The following is a 17,594-nucleotide window of genomic DNA, read 5'->3' on the forward strand; positions in this document are numbered from 1 at the left end:
CGAGGTTACACTTGCTTGGTTACCGCACCTAAAATGCTTGATGCCAGAATATTATAAAAGTTTATAAATCATCTATTATTTAGCCTGTCAATTGAAAACTCAGGAAGCCAGACCAAAGGGTTGTCTTATACCTGCGATGATTCTCCGAGCCTCTACGGGGACCTTGTAGTTAGTTGTTAACTTGTTGCAGGGATGTATGGAGACTCGGACTCCTTGCACCAGGAAAATTGTAAATCTCAACTTGCACTATATTTATAGAAAGTAACCCAAGAGCCTTACTCCAACCCGTTTTTTGTTTTTGGCGATTTGCAATTGATGGTGCGTCTTGTCGAGGGCAATTCATACAGGACTGATAGAGTCCCAGTAGGGTCAGTTGCTGGCTTGCTGCAGGCCAACCTGCAGGGGCAAACATGGGGGATGAGCCATCCGCAAGGGGTGAAGGCTCAGCCGAGGACACGAAGTCCAAAAGCAGAATATATCGATCGAATCGCCGCAATGGAGTCGAGCAAGTGGGCGTGCAAGGAGAATAAGGTGCATGAAAACAAGCGGTGGGATGGGTCTGGGCTGACAGCTCAAGCCTCAAGCGCCTGGAGCGACCCGTGGAAGCGATGGGGTTGCCCCGAGCACCCGAACCACGATTCAAGGCCGACATCACAACAAGGATAATACCTACTCTGCTTGCTTCCCCTCTTAACACAATGCCTGGATTAAATACTCCTTGAAACTTATATTCAGCTACGCATCTGCCTTTTATTGCTTTATTATTTTTTTTTATTGCTGTGCTCTTTATTTCCTGGTGCAGCTGCTCTATGTTTTCACTGCATTTGCTAATTTCCGCAGTGCCTGGATTCACTGCGGCATTGATTGCGACGCGCTGAGCCAGTTTCAGCATCTGCGAAATTGACTCGAAAGCTCAGACAATGAGTAACCAGCCATGGCTGGACAGCCTTTCAGACGACTGGGTGTCGTTGCCTGGGACTCCCATCAGCCCTGCTCACACCCGCTCACCTATCAACAACCACTCCCGCCGCTCCAGTCTACAGAACACTCCTAGCCGCATTCCTATCCCCGCGCGCCGCTCTATCGAACCCTCTCCATCATCCGACGCGAAGAAAAAGATTCCGCGACCGTGCCATCACATTAGACGAGAACCCCCCACGCCCAAGACCCCGCGAACCCCCAAAACACCTTCGAAACCCAGATCGCCCTATCCCAATACAAGTCCAAAGCCGACGCCACCCTCTGGACGTAAGAGAACTCCCCTCATGGACGGAAGGTCGCCCTTGCGATCCGTCTCCAACGCGTCAAGTCAACCTGGACAACAAAGCACCGTGCAAATCAGGCCGAAGAAAGAGAACAGCAAACAGGGAACTCCCGAATGGCGGAAAAGGTTGGTGAACGGTGATATTCCTTCTGGCGAGCAACGCGACCTGTTCGCGCCGATCGGGTTGGAGAGTGTCTTCAAACCTCCCTCGCCGGGGTCACCATTAGCAGGAAGTACGCCAATTCCGAGGATGAACCAGCCCGATGACGGATGGAACTTCAGCACCAATTCTGTGGTAGAAAATAAAGGAAAATCTCCAGGACGGACACCGAGGAGTAGCCGTGGAAGTGTGCGCACGGCATCCGGGAAGTCTGGGCAGAGTTCGCGTACCATGGAACGGAACGGGAAACAAACAACCAAATCGCGAAATGAAGAGCTACAATCGAAAAAAAAACCAGCGCATCTATCAGTGCCTGCGACCGACAACAACGACGAACCGACAGACATCGCACAGATGCGGTCTGCCAGCGGCTTGGAAGACCTCCGAAACGAGGATATTACCCCCATCACCTTCTCGGGGACAAACACAGTGGAGGGCGATGGTACGGCTGAAATAATCAAGTCCGCATTGAAGCAAGTTACAAACAAACTAGAGAGACTCAATTTGGCACCAGGAGACCGCCCCGATTCAAGAGCGAGCGATAGTGTCTTATTAGGCCAACCGACGGACATTGCGCTTGACGCCGTACCTGAGGATGACTTGTTCGACGTCACCAGCAACTCTCTTCCTCAGGACCTCTCAATGGGAACCTTGGATTACCGAGGACGAAGTGCCTTTGCGAGCCTGCAGGGCGACGACCCGTATCAGGATGAGCGTTCCTTCCACAAAGCCCAGATCTCTCCCACAGGCTTCCCTTCCCACCGCCTGACTCCGTTCATTCGTCCCAGCACGAGAGTCCGAAGCTCGCCGCCTTTCTTCACCAAGAACAATGTGCAAAGTGACCCCTTGTCATTGCCCCGACCTTCGTCCGCTCATGTCGGAAGCGCAACGAATAAAATAGGCATGTCATCAGGAAGCCCCCTGAAGCTCTTCGCGAACCATGACACATTCACAAACAACAAACTCCTTCGACGAATGAGCCAGTTCGAAGAGACGCTTGGGGAAGAATCAGATGATGACGAGCCGATTTCACCATCCGAGGAAGCTCGCCGCAAGGGCGAGACCCGAACCCTCTTGAACCCGCAAACAGACGTCCAGGGCGAACGACCGGGCCGAAGGCATAATCATTCGCGAACTCGCAACACCCAAACTCCTCACATCAATCGCTTTGGGGAAGGCCAGCTTGATAACTTTGACTTCTCGGACGCAAGCCCTTATGAAGGGAATTTCAATACCGATTCCCCAGAACCCAACATTGCTCCACCCGGTAATTTATTATCGGCAGAAGGAAGATATTCAAGGGGACGCGCGTATCGGCATGCCAGTAGCGAACCCGAAGGACCAGATTCCTTCTCAGGCGGGCAGAACGCAGCAGCAAATCACGATTTGAATTCATTAAGAGGCCGAGATATTCCGCCGAAGCTTAACCCCACGCCCAACAGCCCTGCCAAAGATCCTACACCGAAGAGACGACGGACGGTCACGAAATTCCACGGCTCTAAATTGGGCGAGCCAACTATCGAGGACAGTGGAGCTACCGATGATTTATCCTTGCTGCAACGAAGCCTGATGCAGCATGGCGTTCGGTATGATGATAATGGAGAAATTCTGTCTGGATCCGCGACTCGCCCACGGACACCCACACCTCACGAAACAGGGTCCTTCAAAAGAACCCATTCTTCGCCAAGCAGGGCTTCACAAAATCCCGAGCTTGAGGATAACTCCCCACTGACTCAAAATGTGCCCAATGTTATTGGGCGCCAAGGGAATGGAGAGGTTCGCAAGGGCTCAATTACTACCCAAGATTTCCTCAATGAGGCGACCAAGGTTATGAATTTCATACGATCGAAAGGCACAACCAAGAGTGGGTTGTCGAGGGTGGACGAATCTGGCAGCGAGGAGGATGGTGACAGCGGAAGTTACGAAGAGGAGTCAACCCTTGAGGAGTTTTCACGACCCCCTAGTAGGGAGGGCGTTGACTTGCGTAAATTGCGAGAGACTAAGGAGCCTCCTAACCCACGCATTCTGAGCCATTTGAAGAAATTCCAGGAGCATGATGAGATGGAGTTTGGTGTTAGTGGATCTGTCATGTCTTTACATTTTGAAGACAATGATGCTGCACGTGGAGACTTCGATAAACTTCAGCCAGAGCATCGGAAGCGCAAGCTTCCCGCACCGCCGAAAACCCAAGAAGATGACCTTTACGACTTTCTGCGATTAAACACTGAGGCATCAGGGAAAAGCTTTAGTGCTCAATCGATCAATACAGGCTCATCGCAGGGTTCGCACGCGAAAGGTGTTCTGTCTTCGGATATCGTTTCCCATCTTATACCTGAACAGGTAAACGGGCTTACCTACGATCGTCTAAAGCATCAGTGGGTCAAAGAAGATGAGAGGAGATCTCGTGTGGCCCAAGAAGGGAAGGAGGGCGACGACGACCCTTTCAAAGATATTCCCGACCTCAGCGTCGACGAGATGGAGGAGTTGATGAGGACCGAAAACTCCAGATCTCCGCAAAAGACAAGGCATTCGTCGCAGGACGAAACAACAGGCCCTCAAAGCCCAGCGAGGGTAGGGCTTGACTCTAAACAATCAGATCCCGTTTCAGAAAACGGGCCCAAAGTGCCGTCGGTCAATCTTAGCTCTGTCCAATCTGGAGTCAGCCGGTCAACCGCTAGCCATCCTACATCGGGCACGAGAGGAACATCGTGGGGTACGGATGTACCTAAGAGCAGAGCGTCTTCACATGATGTTGACCACGAAATCAAGCTGCACGAAGGTCGCCTGTCCAGGGCTCCTGAATATCCAAAGGACCCCAACCACCAAGCCCGGGTCGTGACAATTAGCTTTTCGTCCCCTCTTGTCTCCCAGATCGAATACAGCGACGATGACAGCCCTTCCAAACTTCGAAAAATTGCGATTAATTCCCAAGCACAAGCGGCGGCGGCAGCAGCACCAGCACCTGCAGCTGAGAGCTCCACACTTCAGTCATCTGAGCATGAGAAAGCCTTTCGACGGCACTCTATCTCTAAAATCGATGAGCGTAGTGAAGGTACAAATGATGACCAGAGCCTAGTCCGCAGGGAATCAGAAGAACTTGAACCTACGTCGGGCGAAGTTAATATAGATGAATCCCTTGCCTACTTGCGAGAGCATGGATTGGATACGAACTATAGCTTCCATCTCAGCCCACTTCCTGACTTTACCGTCGATCAGATTGATCAGTCATTGCATCTTGAAGTCAGTTATGTTGCTCAACGGACACATCCCACTTCGCTACGCCAGATTCACGGAACATTTGCTTTAGCAACGGAGGAGATGATCAAGCACATCACGGAGGCGGAACCCTACGAACCCTTCTGGGAGCATCTTCGTCGCCTGGTTATGCGTCGCAAAGGACTCATTACTCTTCACAAACTTAGCGAATTATGTCCTCGCCTGGAGGAGTTGGACGTATCTGATAATGACATTGGCCAGCTGAGTGGAGCCCCATCGACACTGAGGAACCTACGAATCCAAAACAATCGCCTCTCTAACCTTACTGCATGGGGTCACCTGGGTAACCTGCAGTACCTCGATATCTCGGGAAATGACCTGGAGAACCTGGACGCCGTGAATGGGCTCATCCACTTGCGTGAACTAGTAGCGGATAATAACAGTCTCCGTAATATTGACGGGGTCTTCGGACTGAATGGACTCTTGAAGCTGAAGCTAAAGAATAATCGGTTGAGCTCCATCGATTTCGGAGCAGCGGAATTGTGAGCCCTCTTCAAGCCCTGTTCGCTTTAGGTATTATGGCCACTAACAATAATTTACAGAACTCGCCTCGGCGAACTTGACCTGAGCCACAATGAGCTAATGTCCACCAGTAACATACAGAATCTTCCCGCTTTGTGCCATTTGGATCTTAGCTCCAATCAACTAGACGAGGTGCCATTTTCCTCNTCCTTAAATGTGTTGCATGCTTTAAAGCTCTCGGACAACCGCCTACATAACCTCGATCTTGGGCTTTTCCCAGCACTCGCCCTGCTGTACGTGGACCAGAACTGCTTGTCCACAATTTCAGGTCTTGGCCGAGCTCGGAACTTGGAGGTCCTGTCTGCAAGGGATCAATCAATCCCTGATAACGGATCCTTCGAGCTGGATCTCTGTGCTGTGAAGGATATTAGGAAGGTGTTCCTGTCTTCCAACAAGCTATCACCACTGACCCTCTCGCCCTCTACGCCTCTTTTGAGCGTGCAACTTCTTGATCTGGCAACATGTCGATTAGATTCGCTTCCCGCCGACTTCGCCCTTAAATTCCCTAACGTTAAAGTCCTCAACCTGAATTTCAATTCTTTGGTGGGAATGAACGAGCTGCTTGGCATGAATTGCCTCTCCCGGCTGACTGTCGCTGGAAACTCAATATCTCGACTCAGAAGAGTCTGTCAGGTCCTTAGTCGGATTGGCCGCACAAACAAATCGAATAGCTGCTCGCTGCAAAAAGTTGACATCAGAGGGAACCCTCTCACGGTTAGGTTTTATCCGCCGCCCGTCACTGGGAATGGCAAACAACATATACACAAATTGTTGTCCAATGAGAAATCACGTTCTGCGAATAGTGGTCTTGATTTGGATTTGCCTCTCATGGCGCAGCTTGAACGTGACGATCGCCAATTGTTCAACGCGAACGACGAATATGAGGACAACAACAATCTTGACCCTGAAATCAACGATCCCTATACCCTGCCCCCGGCAGATGCATTGCTAGACCGAAAGTACCTCGCCAACTTGGACAAGGCGACAAGACTCAAACGTTCGGTCTTCGAGCTTATGCTCTACGCTGGAACCGGAGGTGCCATTAAAGTTTTAGATGGATTGGAACTCAGGCCCGTCTTGGAACCAGGTTCAGATATGAACATGGCTTGGGCTCGACTCGAACAACTCGGCGTACTCAAAAAGAAGGCAATCACTGGCTGATTGGCCTATTCTTGATATATTGGTGCTTGGGCTTGGACGTTTTATTCTATACTTCGTTTCCCGCTTGCCCATAGGTTTCGGTATTCCCTGGTCGGATGCACGCAGCGTGAAACCGATCTGTTCTCTCCTGCTTGTTCTCTCTCCCTTCTTTTTCTGCAGTCACATCCATGTTATTTTGGAAAGGGGGGCACTTTGTGCAGCGTTTTCCTTAGCGGCTTCAAATTCATCGTACCTCTAGGAGTTCTGGGATTTCATATCTGTGAGTCTGTTGCTGGCGTCACCCGGGATTTGGGTGCATGGGTACATAGCGAGCTGTCTTTTGGAATCATTACTTCTTTGTCCGCGTTATTAGCATCAATAGCATGTTCTACTTTACTGTTCTTCATTCAATGATCGGATGAAATCGTTATTTTATTTCCTATTGACTAAAACATAGCTGGCTGGGAAGAGTAAGGATTTTAGGACGAAGAGTATTGGTTGAAGACGAGATTGTCATTACAGCCCACCTTAGTATATATCTTCCTAAAACTCCTGCTCCAGGTTACTCAATTGGGTGCTAAATTGCCCACGAACCCACTCCATATAAGTTTTCCACTTATGATTATTGCCAGATGCCTCCGCACTGGGGAACGCCTTGGACAATTCGCGGGTAATCTTAAGAACACCCGTCGACGCCTCCTGCGCCTTCTCGATTTCCTGTTTCACGGCATTGTCCTTAGGCTTGAAGGATAATACGGTCGTGTAGTGCTCGGAGAGCGTATCTAGCTGTCTCTGAGTTTCTTCTGGAGCAAGGGTGATGAGTTTTGAGGTCATGAGGTTGGAGATTGTGCGGATGTCTTGCTCATCGTCTATTCCGGCGAGGATGCGGCCATAGACTTCGGAAAGGTGAGAGAGAGAAAAGGATGTGTCAAGGGCTGCATAGATAGTCTCGTATGCAGTCTGAGGGAAGAGTCGTTAGTGTTACATTGCAATACGTAGAGCGAGGAGATGGTATTGGCGTGGTGAGTCGCGTGCTTACCTTGCGCAATTCGAGGCCATCGTCGACCTTGTGCTTGAATGGACCCATTTGAACCTCTCTAATAAGTTCTGGCTTGATCTGCGTGTCCCCGAGAACGGCAGGGAGGAGCTCGCCTAGGTGAGGGAGAATGAGCGCTAGCTTGTTGTGAATGGCGGAATTGAGAGTTGTTAGCGCGAGACGGTGGTTTCCTAAATCGCGCTCGCTGAGCATGTTGACTAGGAGTGGCACAATCAGAGGTCTTAGGACGTCATTAAAGGTATCCCGTGAGTCGGAAAGGGTGTAGCGGAATGCAGATATCACAATGCTACGGATCCCGGCATCTCCGCTCGAGAGGTATTCCTATCAAGGGGAAAGATGGTTAGCGACTAGTTGTAGAGTATAGAGCCGGCACGTCTTACTTGGAACTGCGGGATGTAAGCAGGAGGGTCGAGCAAAGCCAATCGTCCAACACATTCAGCGCCCACTGCACGATTGTCTTCTTCCTTGGAGACAACGAGCAAAGCCTGCCAGAGGTTCAAGGCGGAAGGTGCCAGGTCCTGCCTGATCATCTCGGGATGCTGAAGTAATTCCTTTACGGAATGTAGAAGAAGGTAGCTTTGAGGATCGGACTTTTCCAGGCCGCTCAGAATGGTTGGAAGATAGGCTTTGACATTGCCGGCTGCTGCGTTTCCTAGCGCAGTGGCTGAAGCCATGCGGACATTCTCGGATGTCGAGTTGAAATGGGGTATGAACACCTCAGGAGTCAACGAGCAGCCGGTGCCCATTCGAAGAGCTGATTCACCCAGGATAGCAAGGGACAGACATTGACGCTGAGAATCTTGTGTTTTCTGCAACTCAGATAAGAAGTCCTCCATGCGTACACCCACCTTTGAACCGCCATGGACCAAAAGAGTGCCGATGGCTCGCCCGACAACGGACGTATCCCCATTGACACCAACATCCTGTAAAAGATTATGCATCAAAGTTGAACCATTTTCCTCTTCTCCTATGACTCTAACGAGCAATAACAGCGCTTTCAGGACAGTTCCAGCGAGCGATGTGCGAACTATGGAGCAAATGGCCGACACCAGGGAATCGCTGACAAGAAGCTGCGCATTTCCCGGGACAAGTTTTGCCACAATGATGAGCGATGGAGCTAGTAAATGGAAGTCATCCACACTGATGAGGGGGATGAGGTTGTCTTCTAGGCCTTTCATGGTGTTGCCATCATAATGAACTCTTGTATTGTAATTCATCGAGAGGCTACGGAGAGTCTCCAAGCTGGCACTGCGGAGGACGCGATCCGATTTGCGCAGCTGTGCCCCAAGTTCAGCAGTCACCTCGCGTACCCAGGTCGAATCCACATCCTCTTTCCGAGAGCAAAGCACAGCCACGTCGTCGATTGCACGAACAGCGGAGAGTCGTGTGGTTTCATTCCTTAGGCGGTCAACTAAAGTTGCGAGTCCTTTAGATCGGTACTGCGATGAGAGGAATGACGAGCCTTGTTCGCCTGATGTTCGGGCAAGAAGGACACCAAGAACATGGATGGCTCGCTGTCGAACCTCAAGGTCAGCGCTCGTATCAGCGATGCGATTATGGCTGACATCATATAATTTCTCCAGTTGTGAAACAAGGTCTGGTGAAGCAGTAACAACCCGAGGTGGAGTGAGCGCCTTTACAATTTGCTCCACTGCCGCGAGTGCCTCGCTGCTCACCTTGTAGTTCCTGTCATTGACTGCCCCGATGACACCGGGAATCAACGCGATGAGGAACGGAAGAAGAGCATCAGAGGTATGTGTTTCGGAAACTGCAGAAATGAGACCGAGAGTTTCGATTTGCAGGGTGCCTGCACTCGCAGAAGCCCCGACGGACGCGGAGGAACCGCCGGACAACGAAGATTTGAGCACATCCGCAATCGGATCTTCAATCTGCTGGAGATGGTTTGCGAGCCCACCATAACGAACAAGCGCCAAGCTCTTGAGCAGGACAATAATTGCTTGTTTCAATGGGATAGACGCCTGCTTCCACATCTTGACCAGACTCCGAACGATAATAGGCAAGGCATTTGCCAACTCTGACTGCGGACCCGATTTTGGAGAAGAGGGGGCGGCCAGTGGGGTGCCTGCAGCGGACGTAGTACCCATGCTGGGTTCAAAGTCAATCATGCTCGCATCACTGTCTTGACGTCTCCTCTTTCTCGAGATCTTGGATCCACTTCCAACAGATTCCAAGAATCCATTGGAAGTTATTATCATCGAACCTTCTCCAGTTTTGCGTACAAGGGCATCCATTGTAGAAACCAGCTCGAGCTTGACGCTTTCTTCCCTCTCTTTGTTGAAGCGAGTGACAACAGCAGGCGCTATCTGTTGATACAAGGACGCATCGTCGAGGGCACGACCTCGTGCATAGGTGGAAATAACAGCGTACAGAAGCTTCGCAGCACATCGACGAACCTTCCAGCTCATATCATCTATGTCACTGTAGCCTCCTTCTTCTTCAAAATCCTCAAATTCGTCATCTTCCATGTCAGGCTCCTCCGTAGCGTCGTCTTCGGACCCGTCGTCTTGTGTACCACCCATCTCCTCGTCTTCTTCGTTATCGGCAACATTGGGGTCGTACTTCAGATATCGTAAGGCGGAATTTATGGTATTTGGGAGGTATGTTTGCATCTGAGAGCTGCAGGAGCTGATCAATGCCTCCAGCGTCACTAAGGCTGTCTCGCGGAGCTCATCTGTTTGGGGATCGTGCTCGTCATCGTGGGAGTAGTCCGACATTGCGTCAGACGACATTGTTACAGATTTAGCAATTCCGCGAAAAAGAGAAAAACCGGGGAAGCTGGGCCAGGGCACCTTAGCTCGAGAGCTTCAGTGAGAGATTGGAGCCTTGAAGCTGGACTGGACTAACACCAGAATAGGCCGAAGCTGTGGAGAGAGCTGCTGCCCCGCGCTAGTCTCACTTCAGTTCGGAATAAAGAGTGCCGATATTCCGAGCTTGGCATAAGAAAGGATGATGGGCAACAAAGCGGCGAGTCAGGAAAATATGAGGAACAAGACAGTTTTTATTGCTGGAGAAAGTCAAACAAGTCCAGCGACTTGTTTGAGTCACTTTGAGATTGCTTTGTAGCGAGAAGAGCCTGCAATCCACCCTGTTTTCTCGCCTTGGCTCGCTTTTTACTACTGGCGTTTTCCGTAGTTTTACTAGCAGACACTTTCTCTGGTAAAGCCGGAGACGCAGCAGATGAAGACGGCCGAGAATCAACGGTGGGAACAGTGACAGAAGCAGCTTTTGATGGAGCGCGAGGCTGGGTCACTGTCCGTCGACGGCAACGCAGGCACTTGTAAACAGTAGCTCCTTCTGCCGTGAGGCCTTTTGCGAGCGAGGAAGTGGCGCGCTTTTGATTTTTCTTTTTAATGGATGTTATCTTCGTCCACTCATTATTCCTAGGACCACCACAGGCGCCACAGAACGAATCATGCAGCCGTTGGCTGAGCGGCTTGTGCTCTTCATGGAAGATGACATTATGGGCGGACATTAAGTAGGCGGCAGTAGAGGGACTCGTCGTACTCAGGGAGCTGGCAGAATCCTTGAGAAAATTCAACCTGGGTGTGTATTCCTTGAAATGCATTATATCTGATAATTCGGAGTTTCGATTTCAAAACTCGGGGCCCTGGGCAGCTGAGAAGTGAGAGAATAACACAGGAAGAAGTGAAGGTTGTACAACGAAAAAATCACGCCTCGGATCTGATAAGAAAACGAGCCCGGGAAGCAGAACACAACCACCGTCCTCAACTCTCTTGCCTTCAACCATCCCTCATCACACTTTGCCTTCCTCCAAGATTTCTCTTCCTTCTATTTCTTTATTCTTCGTGCAAATTCTTCCCTTTCCTCGAGTTCTAACGTTTTACCCTTGCCTTTGATTAAGCACTTTCCAAAACACCAATTCTCCACTCAATATCTCGTCCTCGCGGCCGCTGTGGCCGTGGTCGGATATCGAGATGTCTAGCTCGAGCTCACCACCAGTTCGGGTTGCTGTTGAAGGTTGCGTAAGGATCCGTTGGCTCCTTTGGCCGTTTTCTGTGGCTATTAGAGATCACTAACAAAACAACCATCATACAGGGCCATGGCTGTCTACACGATATTTACGCGTCCGTTGAACAGGCTGCCACTCTGAATGGATGGGATGGAGTCGATCTACTGATTATAGGTGGTGACTTTCAGGTACATTTTCTACCCCTTTCACATTTTTGTTATTCTGGACCTAACTCTATCTAGGCTGTTCGCAATTCGAACGACATGGCTTGCATGTCAGTTCCCGCGAAGTACAAGGAAATCGGTGATTTTCATGAGTATTACAGCGGGAAACGAACTGCACCTTACTTGACCATCTTCATTGGCGGCAACCACGAAGCTAGTAATCACCTCTTTGAGCTGTATCATGGAGGATGGGTAGCACCCAACATCTACTATTTGGGAGCCGCCAACGTTCTGCGATTTGGCCCGCTTCGCATTGCTGGGTTCTCCGGTATTTGGAAAGGTTATGACTACAGAAAGCCCCATTTCGAGAGACTCCCGTTTAACCGGGATGAAATTGGAAGCATTTATCACGTTCGAGAGCTGGACATCCGCAAGTTGCTTCAAGTCCGTACACAGGTCGACATAGGCTTGTCGCACGACTGGCCCAAGCAAATTGAGTACTCTGGCGATTGGAACCAGCTCTTCAGGGCGAAACCATTTCTTGGCGAAGATTCTCAGAACGGCAGACTTGGTAGTTCGGCGGCACAATACGTTCTTGAACGGTTACGCCCTGCCTATTGGTTTTCTGCCCACCTGCACGTCAAGTTTGCAGCGTCCGTTCAGCACGAATCGCAAGAAAATGAGTCAAAACACCACTATGGGTTGGACGGTGCCTCTTTCACGTCCATGGTTTTGGGCGAAGAAGAGGAAGGTAACCAACAAGCCAGGGCCAACCTAAGTACAATTAAACCAGGCACTAACGCACCTCTACAAAACGAACTTAAAGTCGGGCAGCACGGGAAATCTGAAGATTCTACACATCCAACGGATGGAACTAAGCCATTAACTGCCTTACAAGGCCTTGGGGCAACAGACACTGGCTCATCTAATAACACTGCTGAAAACACTCCCGAGCTATTATCGGCCTGGAAAAATTTCCACCAAGTCGCAGCCAAGAACGAAGCAGAAGAGAACTCTCGGTTTCTGACAGAGCAAGCAAAGAATCCAGGAACTTCGGTTCCTATCGTCCAACACAACCTAACCTGGCGCAAGGTTGATACGGACGACGATGGGATAGGCCGTAAACTAGCAGGTGTTGAAAGGAGCGGGCCCCGCGATAATAAGAAACAGAAGGTTCAGCATGAACCCGAGACAGTCAAGAACTCCGACGAGATCGATTTGGACTTGGATAGCGAGTCCGACCAGGAACCACAGACCACAACCGCACAGCCCCCTACGCACAACGCCACTGCGGACAATACGACCACCAGCCCAGAATTAGTCCACCCTCCTCCTACTTCGCAAGCGCCCCAGTCAGAAGTTTCTGAGGATCTCCGAAAGCTGCTTCCAAGCAGCTTTCTGACTCCACAGGAACCACCTCAAGCTGCACCAGGCAAACCTCCCTTTCCCGAAGCAATCTTCAACAAAACCACCAATTTCCTAGCGCTTGACAAATGCCTTCCCAAGCGTGAATTCCTTCAACTTGTAGAGATCAGTGCCGTGTCCGACGAAGATGGAGCGCAGCTGCAACGTCCGTTCAGCCTACACTACGATAAAGAATGGTTAGCTATCACCCGCGTCTTCGCGGGCGACCTTAATCTTGGCGATCCGGCCGCCAAACCACCCCCAGATAAGGGTGAAGCTACATACAAGCCGCTCATCGAAGAAGAAGAAAAGTGGGTTGAAGAACATGTCGTCAAGCCCGGGAAGCTTGCGGTTCCTGAAAATTTCACTCCTACTGCGCCGGTTTATGATCCTGCAGTCCCAATTACCACCGAGCAGCAACCACCCGAGTACAACAACCCGCAGACAGCCGCGTTCTGCGAGCTAATCGGCATAAAAAACAAATTCTATTTGACTGAGGACGAACGTGATGCTCGTATTGCTGCGGGTCCACGTCCTAGCGATCCATCGACTGGTCGCGGCCGTGGAGGTCGTGGAGGGTTCGGTGGCCGTGGTGGTGGCGGCCGTGGACGTGGTTATGGGCGCAGTTTTGGGCGTGGCGGCGGACGCCGCTGGTAATGTGTTTCGACCATTATATTTGAAATGAACTGAAACGTGATGTCAACTTTGACAAAATGGATCGTGGGATAGACACAGTACTCTATGCCTTTCTACGGAGTTTAGGCAGGCGTTCCCGCGGTTTCCTTGCATGTAACAAATGATTTTTCTACGCATATTATATGTCATATTGTATCGTCGACTACCTAGCATGGGCCAGATATAATAACTAGCCCGGGGCAAAAGGTATAATGAAGCAGACATGGATAAACCGCATAGTAGTGTGTTTGGATTCGAGCACGCATCTTTATCTATTCGATTTCTTCAATTTTTGGCCTCTCCGTTCCGCTCCTCCCAGCCAAAAGATTAATCCGTAACCCTGCAACCTGGTCGCCTATGTCTAATCGCGGCTCGTCCCCTACATCCCCAGAGTGATGTCCTACGCCCCATAGAAGCGACTTCTCAATCCAGGCCTCCAAGCTCTCAGTTAGAACACGAATATGCCCGCGGACAATGATGTCTGTTTCCCGAGCTTCTACAGCGGCAAGTGTGCGCAGCATATATGGTATGTTTCCAATAGTGGTGGGCCCCCTTGGGTTTTCGTTCGGGCCGCCAAAACCACGAGACGACTCGTCGGCAAGTGTAAACCCAAAACCTATATTTTGGCTACCGCGAGCATCACGCGCGTCATCAAGGGATTTCAGCATGTCGAGGAGGAGAACGGCACTAGCACGTCTGAGAATTGCAGATTCTTCGTCTGGTTCGAGGATTAGAGTTGCGAGGGCAAGGTCGACGGCTGATGAGAGGATCGAGGGGTCCAGGCCTATGATATGGGTTTGAATAGTTGTTGCAAGGATAGAGAGTGCAGAGGCACGAACGCGAAGGTCGTCGGGCTCTTCGTCGCGGGACGAGCCAGCTGCCCAGGCAGATATTATATTTGCTGAATGGGTGGCTTGTTCGGGCGTTTCCGTCTCGGAGCCATCGTCATCCATGAGCTCCTCAAGTATCTTCGGTGCCGAAAGAGTCCATCCCGAAGCGGCATCTTTCTGCTTTTGGCGCTCTTCGCGTTCCCTTTTCCGTCTCTCCTGCCCTATGATTTTCTGGCGATCCTTCTGTGCCTGAGGCTTTTGTGCCCGTCTGCCTGCTACAGAGATTAGGCCTTCACCTAGTAGCTTGGCCGTTTCTCCGGCGAGGCCTTCGCCGAGGTCCTGTACCGTGCGAAGGAGAGCTTCCCCGACCTTAAGTCTTTGGTCTAGGGTTGCATTTTCGCTTCTGTCTATATATCGCTCAATCAAGGTCTTTACCACAGTGCGTGGATGTCTCGAGGATAAGGTGCCAATGAGCTTGATTGCGTTGAGATATATAAATTCGTCGTTGGCGACTGTTTCCGAGGAATCAGTTATGATAGATAAGAGAAGGGTTAGCGTGGATGGTATGTCAAGAATTGGCGAAGATTTCCTGACTAAGTCCGAAAGGAGCGAGAATCCTTCGGCTTGTACTGGTGGAAGGTCCGAATTAAGGTTCACCAAGGCGCGGCGATGGATTTCAAAATCTGGTATCTCAGATAACTTTCCTTTTGATTCCTGTTGTTCGGGCGAGACGATTTGAATTTCGAGAAGCATGGAGGCAGTTGTTCCAGATTTTGATAGTGACGATGGTAAATGTGGTAGAAGTTGATCAAGTCTCCCTTTAATGGTTCCGAGGATGCTACTCGTATCGTTTGACACAGAGAATTCCGGGGATGCTAGGATTGTCGAGAGTAAGCTGAACACTACCTGAAGCGATTCAGACGAGTCACTCCCTGCAGCTTCATTCGACTCGATCTGTTCGGGTGGCACGATACTGGCTAAGGATGAAAGAGAAATATTTTGGGTCCCTTCGCCTATCTGGCGCTTCGTTTGAGCATTCACTGTCCTGAGCTCACCATCTAATATGTGCTTTATGAGCTCGAGCACCTTGAGAGGTCGTCGAGAGAGAGTATCTTTGAAGGTATCCAGAAGCGCTTCTGCTAATTTAGCGCTAACCAACTTCCGCATGATATTATCAGAGCCGCCATCGTTTGGAAACAATTCTAGCTGATGAGGGTTCTGAGCATTGCTCGAACCTTGTCCAAGCCAGGTCTCGCTCACATAAAGGAAGACTTCTCCTGTCTGTTCGTCTCGACTGGGGTCGGCATCCAGTAAGCTCATGAATAATTTAGTTCGCGACTGCAGGGAGTCCATAAGGCCAACCAGGTCATTTCCAGTTTCGTCAGCTTCAGGCTTTTTTAATATGATTCTGTTTGAAGTATCCACGTCATAAGCGCAAGTTGAGCCTCCGTTCCACAGAAAGTTGTGGACAATCTTTTTCAAAGGCAGAAATCCAACTGATATTCCAAAATACGTCTGCAAGATGGCCATGACGTTATCATGAAAGTCCATAATTTGCTGTTGCTTGCTGAAGCAAGCAAAACCCCAGAGCGGCAGAAGGATTGGGAAGACAACTCTTTTGACGAGTCCAGGGTTTGGCGGTTGCAAAACCAATGTTCTCAATCTGTCAACTGCTAATACGATTTCAGGCCCACTGGATATAATGTTTTTGGATGTCGCTCGTTGAGTTTCTTGTGGCGGTGCAATATATATACGAGAGGATTCGTCAAGGGTTCCTGCCAGAACCTTGAAAATGGGCTCTAGGAATATTGAATGCCCAACTGTTCCAGGTGTACCGTATGTTTTTTTACCGAGGATTCCGTTGCCCACAATATATGCAGCAGCCTTTCGCAGATCCGGATCATTTCCATCGATCAAGGCTAGCAATTGAGGCCCTATGACCTTGAAGTAGTCACTCGCTTCCATCCCCTGAGGGACGGACGATAGCAACCGCGAAGCGTGCATAATGGCGCTTACGGTGATATGCGGACCGCTGGAAACTTGTTCCTGGGCCTCCTGTCCTAAGGACGGTGCAAGTTGGGAAGCGAGGAAAATAATCGTCTGAAGCACTCCATTTTCACGCAAAGGTACGCGAGAGAGAAGCCCGGTAATAATTGCCTTAAACCATGGAGATGGATTTGATTGAAGAAATGCAGACAATGTGGGCAATAGATTGGAGCTCGGTGTGCTGGGAATGTGTCAGTACATGCAAATGCGATGACATGCACGGCACATACTCTTCAACAATTCTGGCCAGGATTTGGCGATATTGAGATTGCTCATCGCCCGGTGAGATATTCGGATTGTAGCCTAAATCTGACGATGCACTTATTATATCACTCAGAATGCGACCACTAATCACAGGCTGTATGCTAGGTCGAGCATCAAATATAATGTCGGACAAAGTCGTTAGTATGTGGCGGAGTACAAAAGCATCCTGAGGTTTATCGTGCGCAGAAGTATCCTGCTGAGCAATGACACCTGCTGGCAAGACGGATATAACCCGTTGTTGGAGGGGAATTCCTACTCCAGACGAAAGTGAAGGGTATATTCCTTCCAAGGAAATCAGATCCAGAAGAGCATGAAGGATGCGGCGACGTTTTGCATCCTCGAGATTCGGATCTTCTCGGTCCTCACTGGTCACAGGCGCCTGGTCTGCATCGCTTACGGGACTGACAAATGCTACATGGATTTGGGAGAGCAATTCCAATGCCTTGGCGATAACACTTGCTCTGGCAGTTGCATCTTCTGATGAAGGCTCAAGCAGATTCTGGTTCAGGATACTTATCAGCGATTTGCCCTTAGACTTCTGTAGTTCGTCTTGATTCAAGTTAGCAAAATCTTGCATTCAGTGCAATCGATGGCTAGGTTTGCGTGCCTCGCTGAAGAACTGGGCTTAGAAACTCGCTTCCTGCAGCGAAGGCGTCCCTAATCCTCGCCGGGTCTCCCATATCAATTAATCAAATGACCAAGTCTTTTACATTCGGATAATACCAGGACTTCACATCCAAGCAGGTCGTCTGTGTCGTTATAAATCTGAGCAGGGTCCATGACAATTCTACCCATCATAGT

At 50.1% G+C, this 17,594-nt stretch overlaps 5 protein-coding genes across 5 annotated transcripts; 2 read left to right on the forward strand and 3 right to left on the reverse strand.

Annotated features, from left to right (window-relative positions):
• Positions 1 to 793: 793 nt before the first annotated feature.
• ASPSYDRAFT_335542 (uncharacterized protein) lies at positions 794 to 6,644 on the forward strand. The gene is made up of 2 exons (XM_040845111.1): positions 794 to 5,182; positions 5,243 to 6,644. Exons 1-2 carry the CDS (start codon positions 921 to 923, stop codon positions 6,381 to 6,383), a joined length of 5,403 nt encoding a protein of 1,800 aa, XP_040708423.1. The 5' UTR covers positions 794 to 920; the 3' UTR covers positions 6,384 to 6,644.
• A 261-nt stretch (positions 6,645 to 6,905) lies between these two features.
• Positions 6,906 to 10,169, reverse strand: canA (putative cullin binding protein CanA; the record flags this gene model as incomplete). The annotated part of the gene is made up of 3 exons (XM_040844299.1): positions 6,906 to 7,322; positions 7,402 to 7,740; positions 7,800 to 10,169. The coding sequence occupies 3 exons, from the start codon at positions 10,167 to 10,169 to the stop codon at positions 6,906 to 6,908; spliced, it is 3,126 nt and encodes a 1,041-aa protein (XP_040708424.1).
• Positions 10,170 to 10,438: 269 nt separating this feature from the next.
• ASPSYDRAFT_84619 (uncharacterized protein) lies at positions 10,439 to 11,005 on the reverse strand (the record flags this gene model as incomplete). Its single annotated transcript, XM_040851379.1, has 1 exon — positions 10,439 to 11,005. The coding sequence occupies one exon, from the start codon at positions 11,003 to 11,005 to the stop codon at positions 10,439 to 10,441; it is 567 nt and encodes a 188-aa protein (XP_040708425.1).
• Positions 11,006 to 11,190: 185 nt separating this feature from the next.
• ASPSYDRAFT_335401 (RNA lariat debranching enzyme) lies at positions 11,191 to 13,780 on the forward strand. Its single transcript, XM_040845109.1, has 3 exons — positions 11,191 to 11,423; positions 11,497 to 11,598; positions 11,653 to 13,780. Exons 1-3 carry the CDS (start codon positions 11,376 to 11,378, stop codon positions 13,633 to 13,635), a joined length of 2,133 nt encoding a protein of 710 aa, XP_040708426.1. The 5' UTR covers positions 11,191 to 11,375; the 3' UTR covers positions 13,636 to 13,780.
• Positions 13,781 to 13,925: 145 nt separating this feature from the next.
• ASPSYDRAFT_141642 (RTP1/Tango6 family protein) lies at positions 13,926 to 17,370 on the reverse strand (the record flags this gene model as incomplete). The annotated part of the gene is made up of 2 exons (XM_040841170.1): positions 13,926 to 16,710; positions 16,760 to 17,370. 2 exons carry the CDS (start codon positions 17,368 to 17,370, stop codon positions 13,926 to 13,928), a joined length of 3,396 nt encoding a protein of 1,131 aa, XP_040708427.1.
• Positions 17,371 to 17,594: the final 224 nt, after the last annotated feature.

Source organism: Aspergillus sydowii, assembly GCF_001890705.1.
Source record: "Aspergillus sydowii CBS 593.65 unplaced genomic scaffold ASPSYscaffold_1, whole genome shotgun sequence".
NCBI lineage: Eukaryota > Fungi > Ascomycota > Eurotiomycetes > Eurotiales > Aspergillaceae > Aspergillus > Aspergillus sydowii.